General features: G+C 50.0%; 10 protein-coding genes across 10 annotated transcripts; 5 read left to right on the top strand and 5 right to left on the bottom strand.

Annotated features, from left to right (window-relative positions):
* Positions 1 to 2: 2 nt before the first annotated feature.
* Positions 3 to 1,841, bottom strand: CNBC4860 (hypothetical protein; the record flags this gene model as incomplete). Its single annotated transcript, XM_771338.1, has 7 exons — positions 3 to 1,002; positions 1,056 to 1,193; positions 1,267 to 1,353; positions 1,406 to 1,535; positions 1,587 to 1,655; positions 1,702 to 1,785; positions 1,826 to 1,841. The coding sequence occupies 7 exons, from the start codon at positions 1,839 to 1,841 to the stop codon at positions 3 to 5; spliced, it is 1,524 nt and encodes a 507-aa protein (XP_776431.1).
* Positions 1,842 to 2,028: 187 nt separating this feature from the next.
* Positions 2,029 to 5,848, top strand: CNBC4850 (hypothetical protein; the record flags this gene model as incomplete). Its single annotated transcript, XM_771337.1, has 10 exons — positions 2,029 to 2,067; positions 2,116 to 2,164; positions 2,215 to 3,366; positions 3,435 to 3,880; positions 3,946 to 4,048; positions 4,132 to 4,424; positions 4,498 to 5,007; positions 5,095 to 5,430; positions 5,486 to 5,672; positions 5,736 to 5,848. 10 exons carry the CDS (start codon positions 2,029 to 2,031, stop codon positions 5,846 to 5,848), a joined length of 3,228 nt encoding a protein of 1,075 aa, XP_776430.1.
* Positions 5,849 to 6,110: 262 nt separating this feature from the next.
* On the bottom strand, positions 6,111 to 6,443 carry CNBC4840 (hypothetical protein; the record flags this gene model as incomplete). Its single annotated transcript, XM_771336.1, has 3 exons — positions 6,111 to 6,162; positions 6,222 to 6,306; positions 6,371 to 6,443. 3 exons carry the CDS (start codon positions 6,441 to 6,443, stop codon positions 6,111 to 6,113), a joined length of 210 nt encoding a protein of 69 aa, XP_776429.1.
* A 1,781-nt stretch (positions 6,444 to 8,224) lies between these two features.
* CNBC4830 (hypothetical protein) lies at positions 8,225 to 9,485 on the top strand (the record flags this gene model as incomplete). Its single annotated transcript, XM_771335.1, has 5 exons — positions 8,225 to 8,440; positions 8,495 to 8,572; positions 8,623 to 8,913; positions 8,968 to 9,267; positions 9,339 to 9,485. 5 exons carry the CDS (start codon positions 8,225 to 8,227, stop codon positions 9,483 to 9,485), a joined length of 1,032 nt encoding a protein of 343 aa, XP_776428.1.
* A 723-nt stretch (positions 9,486 to 10,208) lies between these two features.
* Positions 10,209 to 13,120, bottom strand: CNBC4820 (hypothetical protein; the record flags this gene model as incomplete). The annotated part of the gene is made up of 3 exons (XM_771334.1): positions 10,209 to 10,256; positions 10,321 to 11,763; positions 11,819 to 13,120. 3 exons carry the CDS (start codon positions 13,118 to 13,120, stop codon positions 10,209 to 10,211), a joined length of 2,793 nt encoding a protein of 930 aa, XP_776427.1.
* Positions 13,121 to 13,272: 152 nt separating this feature from the next.
* CNBC4810 (hypothetical protein) lies at positions 13,273 to 16,097 on the top strand (the record flags this gene model as incomplete). The annotated part of the gene is made up of 8 exons (XM_771333.1): positions 13,273 to 13,476; positions 13,528 to 13,922; positions 13,986 to 14,019; positions 14,077 to 14,202; positions 14,259 to 14,414; positions 14,498 to 15,819; positions 15,923 to 16,009; positions 16,064 to 16,097. The coding sequence occupies 8 exons, from the start codon at positions 13,273 to 13,275 to the stop codon at positions 16,095 to 16,097; spliced, it is 2,358 nt and encodes a 785-aa protein (XP_776426.1).
* A 324-nt stretch (positions 16,098 to 16,421) lies between these two features.
* On the bottom strand, positions 16,422 to 18,066 carry CNBC4800 (hypothetical protein; the record flags this gene model as incomplete). The annotated part of the gene is made up of 10 exons (XM_771332.1): positions 16,422 to 16,481; positions 16,532 to 16,600; positions 16,648 to 16,907; positions 16,957 to 17,152; positions 17,202 to 17,319; positions 17,373 to 17,639; positions 17,692 to 17,773; positions 17,858 to 17,909; positions 17,964 to 17,976; positions 18,041 to 18,066. The coding sequence occupies 10 exons, from the start codon at positions 18,064 to 18,066 to the stop codon at positions 16,422 to 16,424; spliced, it is 1,143 nt and encodes a 380-aa protein (XP_776425.1).
* Positions 18,067 to 18,457: 391 nt separating this feature from the next.
* On the top strand, positions 18,458 to 19,556 carry CNBC4790 (hypothetical protein; the record flags this gene model as incomplete). The annotated part of the gene is made up of 4 exons (XM_771331.1): positions 18,458 to 18,480; positions 18,525 to 18,633; positions 18,691 to 18,993; positions 19,044 to 19,556. 4 exons carry the CDS (start codon positions 18,458 to 18,460, stop codon positions 19,554 to 19,556), a joined length of 948 nt encoding a protein of 315 aa, XP_776424.1.
* Positions 19,557 to 19,777: 221 nt separating this feature from the next.
* Positions 19,778 to 21,355, bottom strand: CNBC4780 (hypothetical protein; the record flags this gene model as incomplete). Its single annotated transcript, XM_771330.1, has 9 exons — positions 19,778 to 19,879; positions 19,938 to 20,263; positions 20,329 to 20,425; positions 20,472 to 20,556; positions 20,622 to 20,734; positions 20,787 to 20,961; positions 21,014 to 21,079; positions 21,144 to 21,213; positions 21,274 to 21,355. The coding sequence occupies 9 exons, from the start codon at positions 21,353 to 21,355 to the stop codon at positions 19,778 to 19,780; spliced, it is 1,116 nt and encodes a 371-aa protein (XP_776423.1).
* A 1,502-nt stretch (positions 21,356 to 22,857) lies between these two features.
* CNBC4770 (hypothetical protein) lies at positions 22,858 to 23,244 on the top strand (the record flags this gene model as incomplete). The annotated part of the gene is made up of 3 exons (XM_771329.1): positions 22,858 to 22,957; positions 23,027 to 23,133; positions 23,206 to 23,244. The coding sequence occupies 3 exons, from the start codon at positions 22,858 to 22,860 to the stop codon at positions 23,242 to 23,244; spliced, it is 246 nt and encodes an 81-aa protein (XP_776422.1).
* Between the last annotated feature and the right edge of the window lie 59 nt (positions 23,245 to 23,303).

The raw sequence follows: 23,303 nt of genomic DNA, 5'->3' as shown, positions 1-23,303 counted from the left end.
TTTTACTCCTTCTTCCCCAAGACTCTCAGCGTCCTGTCCATGCCGGCGAGCACAATCTCGCTACCCAACTTGCCAAACCTCGCACCCACCAAATCACCCGCATTCTCCTCAAACGTCACCAACTCTTGCCACGTCTTGTTGGCGTACACCCTCGCGTCGGTACCCACCACGCTGAGGAATTGCGCAGACGGGTCAAACTTGACTTCACGGATCGTGTTCTCCTCTGGCAACGTCCAGGACGAGAGAATATCGAGTTTACGAAGGTCAAAGATCTTGACGGTAGGGGGACCAGAGATGGATGAGGTGGCGAGGTAGTATCCGTTTTCAGAGAATGAAAGGGTGGAAAGGTCCTTGGCGTGGGAAGACAGTGTGGCGGCGAGAGAGTTGGATTGACGAGCATCCCAGACCCGAACGGCGCCGTCCTTGGTACCGCCACCGTGCAACACTCCATCAGGGTGAACAGCAAATGAAGTATAAGCGAAAGAACCGTCGATACCGGGAATGGCAGTGTACTTGGTGACCTCCTTGGCAGTGGAGAGATCATACAAACTCCAGGTGGAATCGGCAGAACCAGCAGCAACATAGGAACCTGAAGGATGGACAGCAAGTCCATTGATTTCACCCTTGTGGCCTGAAAGCGTCGCCCTAGCTCCCCACTTGCCATCGTCTTCTCCCCAAACCCTCACAGTCTTATCAGCACTGGCGCTAATAGCCAACCTAGGCTCGCCTTCGTGTTCGCGGAAAGCGACATGCGTGACCGCCTTGGTGTGACCCTTGAGTGTGCCAAGCACCTTGCTAGCTTCAAGGTCAAACACTTGAACGGCCTTGTCGGCACCGCCAGTGACGACAGTGTTGCCGTCTTGAGCCAAATCGAGAGCTGTGATACCAGCGGGCTTGGTAGCGTGCAAAGAGGGAACGTGGTTGATCTGGATGTATGACTTGATATCGTCTACCTTTTTGTAGCCAGGTGCAGGCTTTCTCTTCTTTCGCACGGAAGAGAGTCTGTAAAGCGAGTTAGCGAGAGCTGATGGAGCAGAAACGACACCTCGACTCACGCCTGGTTAGTCTCCATGACCTTGGCCTCGACGTCTGCGGGAAGAGCACCCTCCTGGGCCATCTCGACGTCTGCTGCAGGCTCCTCAGCAGCGGCTGGCGGTTGGAAACCGATAGTAGATTGAATAGACGACAAAGCTCTAGCAACCAAAGTCAGTCATGCTGGTGCTGTGCTTGTTTGCGGCCCAAAAAAAACGTTGAGCGAAAACGCACTGCCTGGCTTCGTCCCGCTCCTTCATCAACCTCGCGATGACTCGTGTGGCAGCGTCCTCCCTGTACAACGCGTTTGCGAGTTCTTGCCTGCGCCAAAAGTGTCAGATGATTCCACGGTCCGTCGAGCGTGTAAACGCACCGAGAGCTTTGGAAAGCCTTTTTGATTTCGAGTGACTCGAGCATGATGGAGTCATACTCGGACTGCAGGGCGGTGAGGAGGGCGGGGATGGATGTCTGGTTAGCGGGGCGGGGAGGAATGGTGGAAGGTTCTTGAACGTGAGGTCAGCTTGTGGCAGCACCGCGGGGAACGCCGCACGCACTGGCCTTGACGTCGACGAGATCGTCCTTGGTGAGGGCTTCGCCGGAGATGGGATCTGTGCCGTTTTCCTCTGCAGGGTGTGAGCGGGCTGGGCGGTGAGCGGGGCAGCCACTGACCGATGTAACGCTCGATGAGCGCTTTTTCGTAGACGGCGCCCGAGGTCTTGGAGACGACGGGGACGGTGGGGGGCGAGCCAGAGACTGGGGAGGTGAGCGCACGGCCGCCGGGCGGGGGACTCACTAGCACAGAAAAACATGGCGGTGGCGGATGCAGAGAGAAAGCCGCTTCCAACGACCACCATATATCCTTGAAGAAGAAGAACAACTCCAGGCCATAAATGCCACGTCATTCCTCCCGCCGCCGCCGCCGCCGCACGACGCAGCTACTACTACTGTTATTATAGAGGAGTTCCATTGTGCTTCACCACTGCTATACCATACATAATGGACCTCAAAAACTTTATCAGCGATAATGTTGTCAGAGTAAGCACCATGCTTCCACCGTCCTCCCCTTCCTAACCCCGCTCGCAGATACTCGGATCGTCCGACAGTGCCACCGTCGACTATGTGCAATCCCTAGGTATGTCCTGCGCTGCGTGCTACTCGCGACCCGGCTAATATCTTTCATAGCAATATCTTCAAAGACGCCAGGCGATTTGTACAACTCGCTATTATCGACTGGAATGGCGAGCACTCCCGAGACTCAAGCGTTCGCTGCCCAAGTCCACTCTCTCGTTCCCCGCAAAACCAAGACTAAAGCACCCAAAGCAGACAAGGCTGCGTCAGGCCAACGATTCACGCTGTTAATGGATGAGGATGCAGAAAGTAGCGGTAGCCGGAAAGAGAAGAAGAAGAAGAAGGAAAAGGAAAAGGAGAAGGAAGGGTCAAGAGAGAGAGATGTGGTCGGCGTGAAAAAGGCAAGGCACGCGCGAAAGAGAGATACGGAGGGCAACTGGGATTCCGACGAGGAGGATAAGGAAATAAAGCGCCCGAGGACACGTTCACCGCTTCCCGATGGAGACGACCAAGCTGAATTACCCCTTGAGCCGGAAGAGACGGAAGAAGAGCGATTAGAACGAGAACGGTTGGAAGATCTGCGTCAGAGGGACGAATTTGCGGAACGGATGAAGGAAAAGGACCGTGATCGTACGAAACGGATTGTTGAGGATCGGACCTCCAAAGCGCTAGGCGGCGTCGATGCGTCAAGACGTGCAAATCTCATGGACGACCCTGCAGCGAGGGAGGCTGCGATCGCCGACCTGCGTAACCGCTCTCGACAAGAGTATCTCTCAAAGCGAGAGTTGCAGCAACTCGATTTACTCAAGATGGAGGTGGAAGATGAGAAAATCTTGTTCAGAAACCAAAAACTGTCCAGAAAAGAGGAACGCGAGTTGGAGAGAAAGAAGGAACTTATCAAACTCATGGAAGAGCGGAAGAAGATTGATGATGGAACCAATGGCTACATGCTTCCCGATGATTACATTACAGAGCAAGGACGTCTGGATCAAAAGAAAAAGAAGGATGCCCTGTATAAACGATACGAAGAATCCAAGCCCGTTGAAGGTCAATTCGTCACAGATGTCGATCAGTGGGAGGCCGCTCAGCAAGAAAGGACGGACCTCACAACCGGCGCGTTGGACAAGGAGATTCTGGTGGAGGACTATGACTATGTCTTTGACGAGTCGCAGGAAATCAAGTTTTTGAAAGAGGGTAAGATGGACGGGACCCTGACTGCAGAAGCACAAGCGTTACTGGACCAGGTGGATAAGCTAGAGAAAAATGGTAAGTGTTTGATTTTGAACGTATCAACGACTTGACAAGTATCTAATTTATTTTTTATTTTTTGGTAGCTCAATCTATCCAAGAAACCCGAAATTCCCTTCCAATCTACGAGTTCCGAGACGAACTTCTCGAAGCTATCGCCGAACACCAAGTCCTCGTCGTAGTCGCTGAAACCGGATCAGGCAAGACCACCCAGCTCCCTCAATATCTCTACGAGGCTGGTTATTGTAAGAATGGCATGAAGGTTGGGTGTACTCAACCCCGTCGAGTAGCCGCTATGAGTGTCGCAGCGCGTGTGGCTGAGGAGATGGGTGTGAGATTAGGGCAAGAAGTAGGCTATTCTATCCGATTCGAGGATATGACAAGCGACAAGACGGCCCTCAAGTACATGACAGATGGTATGCTGCTCCGAGAGTTCTTGACAGACCCCGAGCTGTCAACGTACTCGGCGTTGGTCATCGATGAGGCGCACGAAAGAACATTGAGTACAGATATCTTATTCGGCCTAGTCAAGGTGAGCTGGAATGGACTACATAAAAAACGATAAAGGAAGTGAGTATCGCTAACGAGTAACAACAGGATATCGCTCGATTTCGTCCCGACTTGAGATTACTCATCTCCAGTGCTACCCTCAACGCTCAAAAATTTGCCGACTTTTTCGATCAAGCTCCTATTTTTGACGGTACATCCCCTTTTTCTTTTATCTCCCCTATTCTTCTATCGATGGGGGTCTTGCAGTATAATTTACTAACCTTTATTTGGTAGTGCCCGGGCGTCGTTTCCCCGTTGATATGTTTTACACGCAACAACCGGAAGCGAACTATATGCACGCCGCTGTCACCACTATCCTACAGATCCATACAACCCAGCCCAAAGGTGATATTCTTTTATTCCTCACAGGTCAAGACGAAATTGAGGCAGCGGAGGAAAGTTTAAAGGAGACAATGTACGCTTTGGGGGACAAGGTGCCAGAGTTGATCATCGCGCCCATCTATGCAAACTTGCCCAGCGAAATGCAAAGCAAGATCTTTGAACCGACCCCTGAAGGTGCCCGAAAAGTGAGCTTTTCTTTCATTCGTTTTTCTGTTTTTCTATATAGCCCTATAACTGACACACTTTTTTTTTTGGTAGGTTGTGTTGGCCACAAACATTGCTGAAACATCGATTACCATCGATGGTGTGGTATATGTCATTGATCCAGGGTTCGTCAAGCAAAACAACTACAACCCAAAGACCGGCATGTCTTCTCTTGTCGTCGAGCCCATCTCGCGCGCGTCTGCACAACAGCGTGCCGGCCGTGCCGGCAGAGTCGGTCCAGGGAAAGCTTTCCGTCTGTACACAAAGTGGGCGTTCAAGAATGAGCTTTTACAGGATACCATTCCAGAAATCCAACGTACCAACCTCTCCATGGTCGTTCTTATGCTCAAATCCCTTGGCATTAACGATGTTCTCAACTTTGACTTTTTGGATAAGCCGCCAGCAGACACCATCATCAGGTCTTTTGAACTGTTGTACGCGTTGGGAGCGTTGAATCACAAGGGAGAATTGACTAGACTGGGAAGAAGGATGGCAGAATTCCCAGTGGACCCCATGTTGTCAAAGGCGATCATCAACAGTGAGAATTACAAGTGTACACATGAGGTGAGCCCGTTTTCGCGTCCCCGATTTTCAACTCCATTGGGGAAAAACCAAAAAAAAATTGCTAACGCGCTTCTTGATGTGCCACAGGTTCTCACGATCATTTCAATGCTTCAAGAATCCGGCTCACTGCTTTATCGTCCCAAAGATAAGCGTGTGCATGCTGATAAAGCCCATAAAAACTTTATCAAGTCGGGCGGCGATCATTTTACACTCCTCAACATCTTTGAGCAGTGGGCAGAAAGCAATTATTCTCAGCAGTTTTGCTACGAGAACTTTGTCCAGTTCAAGAGTCTTTGCAGAGTGAGAGATATTAGAGATCAGCTGGCGCAACTTTGTGATCGAGTGGAGGTGGTCATTGAGAGTACGCCGAATGATGTTGTGCCCGTTCAAAAGGCCATTACAGCCGGCTACTTTTACAATACGGTGGGTGGCAATTTCACTGTTTCAATCTTTCGTGGTTCATTAACGGCTCGTACAGGCACGTATCGATAGAGGCGGTGGTTATCGAACAACCAAGAATAACCATTCGGTCTACCTGCATCCTTCATCTTGCCTCATTGGCATGCAGCCGCCGCCGAGGTTTATTTTGTATTACGAATTGGTTCTCACATCCAAAGAGTATATGAGACAGTGTATGCCGATAGAAGGTAGCTGGCTGTCTGAACGTAAGTTTACTCGTTCCTTTTGTCACCAAAACCTGCAACTGCTGAACCTGCCTATTTCATTAGTCGCTCCTCATTACTTCAACAAGTCGGAGATCGATCAGCTTATGGGAAGCGCAAGTAAGGTGAAAATGCCAAAGCGGATAGAACCACCGAAAGTTGGACCAGTGAATTCATGATTCGCTTTGAATCGTCATGATCACTTGTGAGCTAGACAGCATGGAGCTCGATGCACATGGTTGTCGCTTCTTGAAGAGTAGTGGCGTACTTTTCATCTTACACAGTGCAAAAGAAGAGAAGCATAACCGATTGAGATACCAATAATCTGTTTTTAAGGATTCAATTGTATTCATACTTCTTGGCGCTACAATACAACTCCACCCCAGAGACGTCTAAAAGCATCGTTCCATGGTTGATACGTTCTTGTGTACCGGCCAATGTTTACTGCTTGTCTTTAATAGGCACATCCTTGCCGGTTGCCTTCTTAAAGACACTGCGAGTATATATTGTCAGCACTTGTGCCACGACGGTTGTAGTAGTATACGGACTCACTTTCGAATACCGTCAGAGATCTTTTCAGTTGTAGAATGAGACTGGCCGTGGCCGGCCTTATTGAGAGCGGTGTCGACGCCCTTGTCTATAGCAACAGACCTGATTAGCTTAATGGTAATTTGGACGGGAAGAGATGGGATGCTGCTTACCAAGATAGTCTTGCTGACCGGTACTTCCGGCAGTTCCAGTTCCGCCAGGTTGTCCTTGAGTTTGCTCGGCCATCTTGAACTAAAATGCGATATACGGTTTGTTCTAGGTGATTGACAGGAAATAAATTGTGAGAGGAAGGTTGTTGAAACCAATTCATGGGGAATTTGGGTATTTTTATACTCTGTCCAGGTCCTTTCCCGGGCTTGTGGATGATGCTAGTACGACTTGTCGGGCATCGCTGGTGGACGAGCAGCTGCCTTGAGAAGGGCGGATGGCGAACATGGAAGTGATGTGAACCCGCCCGTTTAGTGCCTGATAGCACCGGACCTTTACGGTAAAGTGACGTCATAAACACTAATTACAAGCACGCTTGTTAATTACACGTTGCATATATGGAACAGGCAGACAGGCGGATGATGGACGACAGACGGTTTGATCCCGTCTGAGTTTCACACTCTGGACCCCAGAACGAGTAGTAAGCAGGTAGTAACGAATACCTGAGAAGGACGGCGACTGATAGCCAAAACAGGTAGTTTAGCGTGGGCAAATCAGTTCAGACGGCAAATTAAGCCGCGCAAACGGATTTTCGTTAGTACTGGTAGTAAGAGGGCTAAAAGGATTGGATAATGAGACAATATGAGGCCGATGATGCGTGATTCTACATGGCTGGATGGAAGTGTGGCAAGAATGTAATAATAATGAGAGCATTGGCATGGGGGAAGAAGAGTGAAAGGGGCGGTAGAAAGTAGAGGCAGCTACGTATTGATTTGAGAAAAGTCAGTAGTCAATGTGCAGTCAACTCACGGACTGACTACAGTACTTCAATGAATGCCGTAAAAAGAAATGAAGGCTTTTTACCTTCCAACATAATGGTTGCAATACGATTGCTATAGCCATGACCTAAACATCTGCAGAAGAGGTCAACACATTTTGTTGACGCTTCTATTGGCTTGAACGGGGAGCAAGCGGCTCGTGCACCATCATCTGCTTGGGCTAAGAAACGCATCTGAACTATCGAATCTCTTATCTGCCCAGTGGCCAGTGACTACCTCTATTAACTTTCCTTCCATCTTTGAGTGCATATGATGTTCGTTTCATAACAGTGTGCAAACGACGCGACCCCTGCGCTGGCCGCTGATCGGTCAAAAGTCCATGCTCAGTAATGTAAATCTATCCTTACAACATGGTAAATACACTTAATGCCCATCACCTCATGTCTATAACGCTCTGCAAATTGCACTAAACAGGCTTGGGAAGCTTGTTGACTGTCTCGAGATTATATAGCACATTACGCGAATAGTTGGAGAAGAGTTGAGACGTGATGTGAATGGCTCCAGCAGAGTCAAGGTATTCCTTGCGAGTCGCGTCAGCTTAACGTGTCATACGACAAACTTTTGACCATGGCGCCAAGGCATGGCCAGTAAACATACTTTGAGGCAGTGATTTAATTCGATAATCGCTTCGTTTGACTTGTCCTAGACGAAGCAGTCAGCGGAAGTATGGATGCATCTTCCGAATGGTGCCAACGTACGACATTTTTTATAATTCGCTCTAGCAGTACAGCCTGCTCTGCTTCGTGTGGGTTTTCCATTGCTTTCGTATAAATTCGGAAGAGGAATGGCGTTTGTTGTTGTTTATAGGAGCTCGTTAAGGGGTGCGGAACGAAATGCGGAGATATTTTGAGAGTCCGAGGATCGTACCACTGTTGTTTTTGCTGGAATTTGCCGCGTCGTCGCCTGGCGTCGTTCCACTTTTTTTTTTTTTGTGTCCGATTCACCCCGACGTCCTTTATAAACCGCCCATCTTCCCGCACCCTCTCCCCCCCCCCATCCGCCCCTCGCACTCCACCCAACATGGCCGCTGCAGCCGCCTTTGACCTGCTCGACAAGTACATCCCCGGCGCCTCAGATTCTCTGACCATTGTCAATGCCACCACCGCGCAAAACACCCTCTATCCAGGTGTCGACTTTGCCGCCCTCAACTGGCTCGAGAGATTATGGGCATCCTACTACGTCTGGGTCGGCAACCCCATCATTGCCACCGGCTTGATGAGCTTTTTGCTCCACGAAGTGCGTTGGCGAAATCGCACTGACCGTTGGCGAATACACACTGACCGCCTGTAGATTGTCTATTTTGGACGGTGTATCCCTTGGCTCATCATCGATGCTATGCCCTACTTCCAAAAGTGGAAGCTTCAGCCTGTACGTCGGATTCACATTACAAGCTGTGGCCGTTGCTCATCATCATGCAGAACAAGCACGTCTCTCGCGCGCAAATCCTCAAATGCACCAAGGTCGTTCTTCTCACTCACTTCACCTGTGAAGCTCCCCTTATCCTCGCCTTCCACCCTATCTGTTGCTTGTTCGGAATGAAGACTTACGAAATACCTTTTTCATCTATCGGTCTCATGGCTGCGCAAATCGCCTTCTTCTTCGTCTTTGAGGACACTTTCCATTACTGGGCTCACAGGGCTTTGCACTATGGTCCTTTGTACAAGCACATTCACAAGCTCCACCACGAGTTCTCTGCTCCTATTGGTATCGTGAGTTACTCGCATCTTTTTCATCTCTTGAGTCCTCCGCTTAATATTGTATAGGCCGCCGAATATGCCCATCCTCTTGAAGTTTTGATCCTCGCGCAAGGAACGATCTCTGGACCATTCTTGTACGCTGTATTCAGGAATGACCTTCACATCCTCACCGTCTACGTTTGGATCACTCTTCGTCTTTGGCAAGCAGTCGACGCTCATTCTGGCTACGACTTCCCTTGGTCTCTCCGACACTTCCTCCCCTTCTGGGCCGGTGCCGACCACCACGATTTCCACCATGCCACTTTCACTTCATGCTTCTCTACCAGTTTCAGGTGGTGGGACTACTACTTTGGCACTGATGTCAAGGTAAGTGATACCGTCTTTTTTTTTTTCGACTTGGCGGATGGACGAATGGCATGCTAATGTTGTCTGCGCAGTACCACGCTTACAAGGCTCGTGTTGCTGCTGCCGGTGTCAAGGAACGTGCAGCTGTTGAAAAGCGCGAGATGGAAAAGCTCGAAAAGGAGGGTATCATTGAGGAGCGCGCTGCAGCGTCGCACAGCAAGCGGGGGAAGAAGGAGTAGAGTGGAGACGCATTTTTTCTATAGATCGTAGATGTAAGCATGCTGTTGTGGCACTCATGGACGATATATCTACCTATATTTTGATACATACTTGCGATGGTGCGAGATGGAATCTGTCTCACTCTTTTCCTTGAAAGTGAATCTGTGTGGGTGTAATAAAGCGCATGGGGTGGGGTTAGTGAGCTGGCTATCATGTTATGGGTTTACCTACTAAACATTGGCACGCTTTCGATTATATTTTATCTATGCTTAAAATTTAACATTCATGATACGCTGTAGTATCAAAAATGTAGAAAAGGCCCGTGTGTCAAACAAGGAAACTGCTGATCACGATATTATCATAGTATCACGAGCACGGCTCTCTCAGCCATGAAGGTCATAGTGGTAGCTGCTGCATCATTATATCAAGCATCATTGGTACCCTTGGTGATATATAGTAATTATTTGGGTAGTATGCCATCATGGCCGGCAATCATGACCATCTTCACAAAGTCTGGAATTTTTGCACAGAGAAGGTTGGTTAGATAATATAAACATATATACCAGTAAACAATATAAAATGCTATGTATGAAGGATCATGATGGAAGTTTGGCCCACGGCGTGACCCTATTCGAAAGTACTGGCCTTGGAGTAGGCTACAACTATATAGATTTACTCTTCAAACGCGAATGCCCCGGCACCTGCCATCCCTTCCTCACGCCCCATCATTCCCATCCCTCTGACTACTTCCATTTTCCTCGAATGCCACCCGACGTTACTTCCCACTCTTCCTGAAGCTTCACTCAGCTTATTGAGCCAGGCCCTGCGCGGGTGGGCTTTGGGCAAATGACGAACAAACTCCCATTGCGCTTCCGTATCACCTTCGTCCATCGCCCCGCTCTCTGATGCAGGGGACAATGGTGATGGTGACAGAGGAGGTTGGACTCGGCGCCAGCCAGCAGACTGATCGACGTACCAGCCTCGACTTCCCTTTGATTTTACAACTTTCCATTCGCCATTACCGTCTGGCGCAATACTTCTCCTGACCGGCCCAATCAACTCGATGACTCTTAACCTCGTCGGGCCAGGATTCAAGTTGGCGGGCGTACCGCTCCCGGGGGAGAGGTAAAGGCTCGACAGGGAGAAAGGAATAGTTGTCAGAGGGTTGATGAGACGAGAGTGCAGCTCGAGAGTGATTTGCAATGGCGAGCGGGATGGGTCAAGGGAAGACGTTATGGCAGTACCGACAAGAGTGAGGATCTCAACATTGAACGCCACGCTGAGCAAAAAATCGGCAATGGGGGTCAAACCCAGAGTGGGGATGTGAGAAAGACCGAGTGAGATCAAGCTAGCTTGCGGCGGGAAGACGTCGGCGGCGAGGTGGGCGGGCGTGAACTTGGCGGAGGAAAGGTCGAGATACCTCAATCGACCGGAACGCATGCAAGGCGCCTCGGTAATGAGCCGCATCAACGCATCGGACTCAATAGCCTTTCCCTGAGTAGGATTTACATATAAATTGAGATCGACGAGATCCCTGACGGCGGGCGAGCGGCAGAGAAAGTCAACGACAGCATAAGAGTTGAGTCTTGGGCAGCGCGCCAAGCTGAGGGATGTGAGGCGGAATGCGCGTGGGCAATAGTCGGTGAGATAGTTGAGAAGTTCGTCGGGCACACGCGTGTTTGACAGATCCAGGTGGGTCAAGCAAGGGAAGGACCATACAAGGGACGCGATGATTTGAGAATCGAGCGAAGTACACATACGGAGACACAAGCGGCGCATAGCTCGGAATCTGGGTGGACGCCTATGTGACTGTCTGTCCCTAGAGACTGAATGGCTATGGGTGTCACTATCGTCCTCTGTCGCATCAGGCGAATGGGCCCTTTTCCCTCTACCACGCCATCTGCCTCTACCTCGCTCTTCTTCCTCATCCTCCGTCTCATCGTCTGGTGCCAGCCAAGTATTGTAAAACTTTTGCATGGCCTCTGTAAATGCTTGGCTGACGCACCCAGTGAGGTCGAGTGCCTCGAGGGGGGTAAACATGGCTCGGCGGTTCCACTTTTGGTCCTCAGTCTCGTCCTCGTAGGGGACGTACTCGGGACGAGGAGGATCAAGTTGATCATGAGCGGTGGATGTGACCGAGGGAGGTTGACCGATGGACAGGGAGCGAGTACGGGTAAGGGACGGTGAACGGTAGCGCGGGCGCCGGGATCCCCTGAAGAAAATTTCCTCAATGACTGGGTAGGATAACGATGAATCGACGTATTCGGTCATACACAAAGACACAAGGTTGGGAGCATTCTACAAAGGTTATGTTAGGGCTTATCTCATGGCGAACGACGATGAGGGGGCTTACCTTTATGACACCCTCAAGTCTTCCAGCGGTGACAAAACGTCCCCGAACTGCCTCTTCCTGACTCCTTCTGCTCCCGATAGTTCTGAAATTGGTAAAGTTGAGATGCCTAATGTACGGTCCCGGAGGAGGCAAAAGATCGGCGTTCGCAGTTTCCCTTTCTGCTGGCAACAATCGAGGAGTGATGACACCTGCCTTGTACCTGGCGGGCGGCCCCGTAAGCGGCATCACTTCGTCCTCGTCTTCGTCCTCCTCTTCGTCACGTGGGCCATCATGCCATGTCCGTGAACGGGAGAGGCTTGTACGGCGGTGCATAAAGGCGCCGCGAACCGAGCCGCTAGGACCGTTGGATCGATGAGAGCTGGCTGATCGGCTACGCTCCAATACAGCCTGAATGCCTTCAGTGTCGAAACCGACGCTGCGCCGTGGGGAACGTGAACGTCCTCGAAGCTTTGTGCGTGCGACAGCAGACGGGGAGACACCATTCGAAGGTCCCGGACCGGCCGACGGGCCAGGAGGACCAGGCGGCGCAGGGGGACCAGGCGGCGCAGATGGCCCGGGGCTGGGGCTCTGCTCGGCACGAGGCTGCGGGTTGGTGAGGATGGGTGGCAAGGCGGGGCTGGTGCGTGCGCGAGGTGACGTGTTACGTGACGTGGGGGGTGTTAGAAGCTGGTGTATGTGCGTGGGTTGTGGGGGGCTTGTAGACATCTGGGGATAAGCGCTGCTGCCGGAAGCCACATGACCAGGGCCTGAAGCGATGGGGAAAGGAAGGGCGGCGGAAGACGGGGACGTGTAAGCGTGTGTGGCCTGTGGTATGGTGCCTGGCTGCCTCGGAGGCTCCTGGGGGGGCACGGGTGTGGCCCGTCCGCTGCCAGTCCCATCCGAGGCGGGTGCGGAGCCAGCGATGGGGGTGAGACTCTCGACGTCCTGTTCGATGACCTCCTCTGTGAGGGCGTTGACGATGGCGAGCCATCCCCTGCCTGTCTTGACGTCGACGTCCTCCCAGAGCCATGGCCGCGCCGCCTCGAGGAGCCGGGAGGAGGCGCGGGTGATGGCAGAGATTGCCTGGAGATCAGTCTGGAGTGGCGCGGGGGCTGGGTCGAGGTTGCGGATAACGTCGGGGGCCGGGGTTGTGGCTGTGGTCTGGGCAGCAGGGTGTGGCCATGGGTAGTAGGGCGGCGGGATGAGGGCTGCGACGTTTGAGAGGACGTCGAGGGGCAGAGGGGGGTGCTCCATGCTATGTGCGAGGAAGTCTGTTGTTGTTCTCTTCCCGCCGCCCGCAAAATATGTTGTAAATACCCACATGCCGCCACTGGCCGGCGACCTCCGCCTTAAGCGACCTCCACTCTCGGCTCGGCGATGCCCGGGTCGCGGGGGGCTTGGCGGCAACGAGGCGCGAACCTGTTTCGGCTTCGTTCTTTTCCCTGCTATACACACTACATACCCCAACGCCCGCCATGCCTCTCCTCGCCCAGCTCGGAAACAGGGCCTCGCTCCTCCTCCACCGCCTCGTCTATGCATTCCCCGCCGCCCCTCCGCCTTCCCACTCCCCCACCCCGGCCTCCGACGCCAGCCCCAACTTCGACCCGGCCCCCGCGCCCGAGCCCACACCTGCGCTCAGCTTCGTAGGCAGCGGATACGGCGTCACTCTTATCCTCATGGTGCGTGCCCTGCCTCTGCGGACCATGCCGCCTCTGCTGATCTTATCATAGGGCATACTTCTCAACCGCATACACCATACCGTCCGCCGCCCCCGCCAGCCGCCGCCCGACGACCATCCACGCCCCCCAAATCCCTCCTACTTCTATCGGCTTCGAGCCAGCGTCTCGGACTTTTTCACTTCTCCAGACGCTGCCCGCTACATCCGACTGCCTGGAATCGTCTGCCTGCTCCGGGCTTGGATATTGTTCACCGTCCTTCTCATCCAGGTCATCGGACTCTGGCCCGAATTCCAGCACGATCGCACTACAGCGATGTGGAGAAGGGCCACCAGTCGCCTTGGAAATTGGGCTGGCGAGATGGAGATGAATGATATCTGCTGGCAGGTATTTGTGAGTGTGTGCGTCGGGCTGCTCTGCAGTGGAATCGCCAACGGCTTAGATACAATGTACGTTTTCACCACCCGTTCGACCACGCAGCCGTGACTGATATGTGTCAACTCAACTTGCAGCCGAAGGCGCGATGTTGCAGCCAGTTTCAATCTCGTAAGCTCTTTTCTTCTTTGAACACGGCGTCTCATTACTCTTGCTGACACCGCGAAGACGGGCTATTCGTTCATGATGCACCTGTACTCGTCCCCTCTCACACACCAACACACAGAACGGGCCGTGGCGCATGGAAGGCCAGACGCCCATGCGTTATTCCAACTATGGCTTAGCCTGACTGAAGTAGGTCCATAAAGAATATCAAGGAAACTTGCATAGCTGAAAAATCCGTGCCACAGTTAACTTGGTTACAAATCCTCGAACTCTCCCTGACCCTACGAGACAATGTCCTCCTGCCTACTTCTGTATGCGGCATCGTCGGCGTAGTGCACTTTGCCTATGTCCTTTTCAGTTCGCCTCTGAGATTCCCGAGTTTCACATTCCTCACTCATATGGTGAGTCCTACTTGGTATTTCGTGCGTGATATAATAGACTATAAAGTGGCGTTCTAGACATCATACTCATGCTCTATCACTAGCTTGCGCTCTTCCTCTCTGTGGTAATTTTATCTACCGTCATCCTAAGAGCCATCACCTTTATCTTTTCATATGGCTATATCCCCTCTCTCACTTCCTTGCTCCCTCATGAGGGCGTTATCCCTGATCGTCGAGACGACTTTGGCGTTACCCTCCTCAAGATTGGTACGGCGTGTATCGAAGCCACCTCCTTGTCTGGACTGAGAAACGAGCTCGCCAACATTGACAAGCCAGAAGCACCTTGGGTCGAAATAACTTCTGACGGCAGCGAATTCCACCATGGCCTCCTGCAGCACAGCCCTACGCCCGGCTTTTGCACCGAAATCAGTAATATCAAAGTATCTGAAGCCGAGGATTCCGAGCGCCTCAATCCGCAGTGGCGGGAAGTCCGTGCATTTGCACGTGCTCTGTTCACCGCCATCCTATCGGCTCTGATTCGGTTCATCATGTCCACCCGAGTCGGTCGAAGCATGTTTAGATTGGGTGCAAAAATCTGGCGAGCGAGATGGTGGTATGGTCCTCGAAGCTGGAAGTTTTGGCGCCGCGACGCATGGAGGGAACCGCCAGAGAACATTCGTGCACGTGAGAGAGCGAGACTGAGAGCGAGAGCGTCCGCCATCATTGAACAAATATCCGGGTCAGGAGAGTCTAGTCATCAATTGGCCCATACCGCCAATCTGCACAGGACTGGATATACAAGAGGAACAAGCACTAGCGTCAGCCTACGAGACCATGGTGGTTCCACCGCAACTATTCAAAGAAATCGACAACCTAGGCGAGAAATGTGGACATATGCGGACTATCTCCTGAAGGATGTGGATGGAGAAATAGAAGATGATGAAGAATGGATCCAAGAGATGTCTGATGATTCAGATTCCGAGCAGATGAGTATAGTCGATGCCAATGAAGAAGAAGAAGAAGAAGAGGACCTCTTTGACGAGGGTATGGACGTAGAGGAGGAGGAAATGAAGCAGAGGGGAATGCTGTATGGGGATCTCGTCTCACAGACGACTGAAAGCGACGGCAGACAGTCGAGTGACGATTTTCAACCAGTCTTACTTGCACACCTTACATCACGCACAGCTGCTCCTCTTACCCGGCAACGTTACACATCGCTCATGACACTCTATTCATCCGACTCTTTGCACACTCCAGCACTACCATCCCTAGTTTCAATGCATAATGAGAATGTTTTGGGCCTTCGGGACGTTATGCATGAAAGACGACAAGCTATGAAAGGCTATGAAGAAGAAGACGAAGAAACAAAGCGCACTTGTGTCGTTTGTATGGTCAGTATGAGAGATACCATTCTCTGGCCTTGCAGGTAAGCCTCCTTTCCCACCATCCATCCCTCCTCGCGAACGTCTTCTTCTTCTTTTTTTTTTCTTTTCTTCCGCTGGTGTATCATGGAATGACCCCTTCTCCAGATGTTTGGCCGTGTGCAACGACTGTAGGGAAAGTTTGGCTGCAAGACTCCCAGCGCAGAATCACATGTGCCCCTGTTGTCGCAAAAAGTACGTATGAAGGAGCTCCTTTGATCCGGCCATGGCTGATGACGCATTTTTTAGGGTCGAAGGTTACAGTCGTATTTATATCCCATGATATGTCCACTGCTATCAATGTCCCCCTTCTTCGAATGATCTGGTCACTTTGTCTTGTAAATCCAGCTAGACATGTATACATCTTGCCCTTTACAGATTCTATCGTTGGGACATTCTAGCTGATAGCGAGATACGGATTTCATTGTTGCTTTTTCGAAGGGGAATAACGAAAATAAAAACAGTTCATCAGTGCGCATTGGGCATCCAGCTCGGCGGGGTTAAGAGAAAGGGGCATAAAATTCATAAACATAGACAAGACATGCTGAAGTTTCAAAGTCTCTGCAATAAACACAACTTCCACACACGACCTTCTCCCAGCGTTGGCTCAACGTCGACCTACAGTCCCCCCTTGACGATGGTAGGCAGCCACCTGGTCCAGTTCAGCCTGAACATGTCAGCCATTTTTCCGCAGAGAGAGGGCGAAATTACACCTACCTCAAGAGCTTTGATAGCGCTGTGGGCTTGCTCGAGATCCTTGTTCAAACGATCTCTCTCGGCAATAAGCTACGTTCGCGTGAGCACGGTTGCCATAGTCCGTAAATCACTCTTACATGTTGCTCCCATTGTCTGAATCTGGCCTCCTCCAACTTGACCTGTTCAGTAAACCTCTTCCTCAATGTTTCCTCTTCCTCGCGGTACTTTGGGTTATCCAACTTTTTAACCTTTGGTTCGCCAAATTTGCGAGTTTCCATTTGTGCGAGGCGGTAGGCTTCATAGTGCTTTTCTTCCGTGGAGGTAATCAAGTCAAGCATATATGTGCGGATAAGAAGGGATCGGAGCTTTTTAAAGTCGCAGTGGTCTTCATTCTCAACTGTAGATTGGTCAGCCAAACGTCTGATGACAATGCAGATCAGATCTACCTTCGGCTACACCCCACAAATACTCTCTACCCTTGACCACCCTTCCGTCAGGCGTAGTGACATCCTGAGTACTACCAATGATTGAGAAAGGCATAACAGCTTGCATTGCTCGCGCATGCTCAGCCGCAGCTTCGTCGTCGAGGTCTACAGGTGGAGTGTAGACAGAGATATTTTGTGCAATGATCGTTTCACGGACCTGAAAAGATGAGCGAAAATATATGCAGAGATGGGAAAACTTGAGTTACAATGGTTTTGAAGTTGTGGAGATCTTCTGGAGACATAGTATCTGCCTTGGCGATGACTGGGATCAGGTTTACTCGTGTACCAAGCTTCTTCATGATCTCCACATCAAGTGGTTTCAACCTGCCATCTTATGAGACCCAAAAGAAACTGATATTTGATGATAAACCACTTACGTGGTACCAGTCGGTTTGATGAAATACAGACACGCATGGATCCGCAAGTCCTGCTTCTCTTTTCTGAAAGGCTGTTGCTCCTGGCGCATATAAGATTCGTGCTGGTCGTCAATAAAGTCAACAATAGGGCCCCATGAGTCGCGATTATTGACATAGTCGCCAAATCCGGGAGTGTCAATGACTGTTAATTTAATATTGAAACCGCGTTCCTCAAGGTCAGCCTTTAAAATTTCAACCTCTGTGGTTTTATCCAGCTGTTTTGCGAACCTAGCAGTAGTGTTTTCAACATCACTTCAACTTTACTTCAAATGAAACCCACCGTTGGCGATAATTCCTCGGCGAGCAAATTTCAGTCGCAAAGAGGGTGTTTATAAGCGTCGTTTTTCCCAAGCCAGATTGCCCTAGAGAAAAGTCAGCTTTTGCCCCACTGTACTGGAAGAGTGTGCACGGTCCTGTTCGCAACTGTTGAATGGAAGTGCACTCACCAACAACCATGATAGTGAAATGCGCGCCTCTCTGGCTTGTGATCTTATGCCTCTGTGGTAATTGTTAGCTGGTTGGGTTGAAGTTTCTCTGGCCGAATCGTCTCACTTGATTTGGCAAACTGCGAAGTTGTCAGTAATGAAGCGAAGCGTTGATGGGCGTAGATTGAGCAGAGATTGACGTACTTTGCGATACCGATACCATCTGACATGATGAAGGTGATTAGAGTCGTTTGCACAAATGCAAAGGGTGGAAGGTGGAGGAGGGGAGAGCAGGAAGCAAAGGAGAAAGATAAAGAGAGCACTGCGAAGGACAGTGTAGTGTCCAACGGTCAACAGCACCGCGCACGCCCCTCGCGTCGTCCTACGCGACTCTGTAAACTCCTCTAGGCACGCGTAAATGCTTTTAGGGGTAAGGCGCGGGACCTCACTTCTCCCATGCCTATTTCATCACCCCCTGCCTCCACCCCCGCTTCTCCGTTTACTCGAGCCAATTCACCGACTATTCGTTCTTCATCCAGAGTCATTTATTTTAGTAGCGCTGCTTCTGTGACATACACTTAAACTTACCACCATCTGTGTCCATTGGAATATTTTTTACCTATGCCTCGCCTGCAAATCCTACAGTAAGTTCAATCTCAACACCAGATTCTGTCTCTAACACATCTAGACACAAATCATACCACCCCTATCTCGAGAAGAACAAGGAACGAGTAAGGCAAGACGAAGCGCGTGCACAGGAAGAGGAAATAGCCAAAGAACAAAAAAGGGTCGATAATGTAGGTACAGTCACCCAGAAACCAACTACAAGTGAATATAGCTCACAAACTTAACAGGAAGCCGAACACCGACTCACTCTGCTTCGCCGTCGAGCCAATTCACCGTCAGTCCATGATCAACAGGAAGAAGATCTCCCATCAACATCTTCCAGTTACGCGGTCGATTCAACCCCGGATCTATTGGAAAAACACCGCCAAAAGAAGATAAAGGAGGAGAAAAGGGAAAGGAAGAAACGGGAACGCTTGGATTTTGATTTCCCTAGCCAGAGTGATCGGAGGAGAGAAAAATCAGATGTCATCGACCATGCGGACTTACAAGAAGGTGGCCATTTCAATTTTTTTGCACAATTTGAAAAAGGAGTACGTTCTATGGTCGGGTATGTATCAACCACAGCTTACGCAGGTCACAGGAATCGAGCCATAAACCAGAACTCACTTTGGCTGAGGTAGCTAAAAAGAAAAAGGAGCAGGAGAAAGACCCTTTTACAGTCTATTTATCCCGTCCAGAGCGGGAGACAAATCCTTGGTATACGGATCGGGACATGAGGCGATACGAAGAAAAGGAGGTTGGAGAGGAAGCTGAAGCGAGGAGAGACAGAGAACGGAGGAAGGATGCGCGGGCGAAAAGTCGCAATGACCCTCTGACCAACATAGATGCCCTCTTTGCCTCCCATTCTTCGGCGTCGCGTAAAGGAACATCCATTTCAAAGTCTGCATCTCTCAGCTCTGCAAGAAACTCAAGAAAGGGCGATGTAAATCAGTCAGAACGTCAACGAGCTTTGGCGATGATGGCAAAGAGCAAGCAGAGAGTAGAGAATTGGACGGATACACCAAGCACTGCGTACAGTGGTTCGCATAACTGGGCGGATGATTGGGAGCGCGCGAAAGATCAGGCTGGAAGACGGTTTTTTGATCCCAAATGATCCGATTCGGAAAACGTGTAATAGTATGTTATTCTTTGAGGCCCTTCATTAAAATGAAGTACTGATGTTCAAAACGGGATAGCGATGTTCACATTGCCTGTATTAGACAACATTATAGTGTATCTGCATGTACTGGTTTATGACATTTATAATGGCTAAAAGACAAAAAAAGGCAATGAATGATCTTTCTTTCGTGGTAATAACTACCGATTCGCTCCCCCTTATACAGCAGGTGATTTCTGCGTACCCTCGGACGTGCGCACCTGCATCAATTGTGTCAATAGCATTTCGATTCTGTCCAATCTTGCGTTCGCCATCGTCGTCTTCTCATGATCAGCGCTCGTGCACCAAATTCACAGTAAACGAAAACATATAACTCACATCTTCAACAGGACTCTGAATCTCCGCATCACCCGATCCAGGCCTGTTTACTCTTGTTGGGTTATCGGTATTAGCTTGGGAATCTTTGCCAGATCGTAAACCCTTTTCTGGGTCGTCTTCATGGGAATAAGTTCCAGTGCTTGCTCTTTTCGCGAATGGGTGTGACAACGTCGATAGATACCCTCGAGCGGGTAAGCGCCAAAACGGAGGGACGTGGGGCGCTTCTCCGGGTCCGGGGACAGATTCATATTCAAGATACTTGAGCAAAGAGTAAAAGCATGTCGCAAGAACAGACCCGAGGGCGGGACCGACCCAGTAGATCCAATCTAACCATCCGCCAGTTGATCAGCATTTACAGTCTGCTGTACAAGCATGGCGCCACAAAACGTACGATATCCAGGGAAGTTATGAGTTACCACAGCTGGTCCTAAGCTTCGGACAGGATTCAAAGCTCCGCCACTGTATGGCACTCCAACCATCTCAGCAATCTATCGATCTGTCAGTTCGCCATGGAGCTGATCAGTCTCAACGCACGAAAAGCGCCATCCCAATAGCAAGCGGAGACAGGAATGTTGCCTCATTCTTCTCGGCAGCCGTAAAGAAAACCGTCAACATTAGCCTGTCAGGTACTCATCATTAGCTGACGAAAATTTTCCAACACGCAAATAGGCGAAATCCACTCACAGCGCGGTAAGGATGGCTTCAATGAACAGTCCCTGGGCAATAGAAGCTCCTCCACCTAGTGTTGTTCCAGCATTTAGCTCTCCCGGAAGTAGGACGTTGATGATTGCCGCTCCCTAAAGCAAACCGTAAGTTGTGCCCACTATTCAAAATCTGCTAATAACCTACAGTTATACCACCCAAAACCTGGGCCACTGTTAACAAGGCGCCTTTCATAGGTGGCAAGCACCCGGCAAGCACCATCCCCAACGACACGGCTGGGTTGAATAAGCCTCCGGAAACCCGAAAGAAAATCCAAACATTAACCGTCAGAGAGAGCCCAATGGACAAGGAAATGTAAAAACTATTGTCTCATTGTTAGAGACGATAAGGTTGAGGGAACTAAGTCTATTTACAGGCTGGAAGTGTTTAGCGGCTGCGACAAGTCGCCCGTCACGGACTTCTCTGGCAGTAGTGCAACACTGTACAGTAGTTGTTAACGCAAGGTAGAGTAAAGTAATTGTCAGAACACAGAAGATGACTAACTGGGTACCTCCAAGACAACATAGCATGAAAAGAGTGGTTCCGACGTATTCTCCTGCCATGGCCACGAAATCTGAGCCCGTATCAGCCTGCTGTTACCAGCCATTAATCCGGGCCAATGCAGAGCACTGACTATTCTTTATTATCGTTCGCGCGTGACCATAGACAGGACTGGAGGGGCGTAGCTCTTGTGTGGTCACAACTAAGTCAGGCATCTTTGACGTTCTTTAGTCCTCGATAGTGACCACTTTGTGATAATGTCTATCCACTTTACTAGTGATACCAACGACTGATAGTATAGCTATATCTGAAAATGGTTTCGGGAACACATTATATTTAAAGTGAGGTCACTTTAATAAATTCCAAACGGAGATCACATCCTCGAAGATCCCACCATATTACATGGTCCTTGTAAATAATGTTAGTCACCACTGCTGGTTACAGCCGGCCTCTACGTATGAAGACAAGGTAGTACGAGCTAGACAGCCAAGCCAAAGCTAGACATGCTAATATAAAGAAGAAGATGGAGATTGAATTTTATTAGGCAAGCTAAAGAAAAATTACGGGCCTTAATTTGGGCATGCTAATAAAGGAGAAGATGGAGCTCAATTTAGTTTCGTCGGACATTTTACGTAGAGTGAGTAATTAAGGAGACGTGACGGAGGAGTGCGAAGCATGGCTGGTAACTGACGTAATTAAGTATGTTAGTTCCAATCTCCCCGGCGAGCACCGACTGTACCGGCAAACAAAAAAAGAAAGGAGTAGTAGTGATCGGCGACGGTTGTTGGACGGGAAGTAGTAGAACAAGAACAGTTCGTTGATGAGGTGATCGATAATAATGGGAGGAAGGCACAAAAGATGGTCAAAATAGGCACCGCACATGCCATGCAGAAGTAACGTTGCTATCTTCCTATATAATAAAATGCCTGTTACTAATCCAGCTGATAACGTATACCAAACTACAAAATAAGTACAGCGGTGGGTAAAAGACCGAAAAGCAGACGCGGCGGGTCGTCGCCACTTGCATAATTATTTAAATAGCAAGATCGGCAAAGTCAGGCAGAAAGTATAGCGTGGAAAGATCCTAACAGACGATGATATCTCTGGCGTTCACGTTGGAAAATGGCAGCATGTATTTGCCCCACCCAGCGACCACAGCAGACTCAATGACCAGACATAATAATTAATCCGGCACTACGTAAAACCGTTGAGGCGACTTTTTCGCCATGCTCCTCTTCTTGCGCTACTTCTTCGTTTCTTTCTTACTTCTGCGCGGCTTTTGTTCTATCAGAACTAATTCTAGTAAATGCGTGGGTCAAATGATGCGCCACTCTACACTCTGCTACTACTCTCAACTCTCTAGTGCTGATCTTGAGGACTCAGCTTAGGATGAAATTATTACTCCCCCAGAACAAAAATAAAAATAAAAGTAATACAATAAAAAACGAAAAAAAAAACTGTTAGCGGCACCACCCACCAGCCAAGAAGAAGGATGGCCGGAGGGCACCACCCCTTCTAAGCAATGACGTCTTGTATGACGTTCTTGACCTTATCCAGATCACCTAATACTTGTCACCTGTGGTTGTGGGTCACGGGAAGTGAAGGTGGTCCTCCTGACGTCCTCCTGTATGGAAGCCATCCCCTATAAAAGAGCAAACACGCACACCGACACGCACAAAGTACAAGCTTTCACACACATATATCACATTTCCCGAAAATGGACGTCAACGAGAACATACACGCCACCGAGCAGCCAGACTCCGCTCCATCTGTCAACACTCGAGTCCAGCAGGTTGGCACGCAACAGGACACCTTAGGTTAGTATGGAATTCAAGACCAACAGTATCAGTATAATAGCCTTTGGCTGATGGCGATTACTATACTAGACAAGGGTGTCGCACAGGTAATTAAGGAGTTTATCTCTCCTTCACAAGCCCAGGATCCCAGTGTCGTAGAGAAAGCAAGCGATGCTGTTCGTTCTGGTTTCAAACAGGTTAGTGGACTGCAGCAGCAGTAGACGCGTCGAGGGGTCGGTGTTGTGCTGATGCCTCGCCGTTTCCTGTAGTCCACAGGGAAAGACTTCCCCGTCCAGGACAAGCAATAAGCATGTGGAGGAAAGGGAGAATCCTCGCCTATGGCGGTGAAGAATGAATGATCAGAAGC

The sequence above is a fragment of the Cryptococcus neoformans genome, chromosome 3, assembly GCF_000149385.1.
Source record: "Cryptococcus neoformans var. neoformans B-3501A chromosome 3, whole genome shotgun sequence".
In the NCBI taxonomy this organism is placed as follows: Eukaryota; Fungi; Basidiomycota; class Tremellomycetes; order Tremellales; family Cryptococcaceae; genus Cryptococcus; species Cryptococcus deneoformans.
This window is presented reverse-complemented; position numbering and strand designations above follow the sequence as displayed.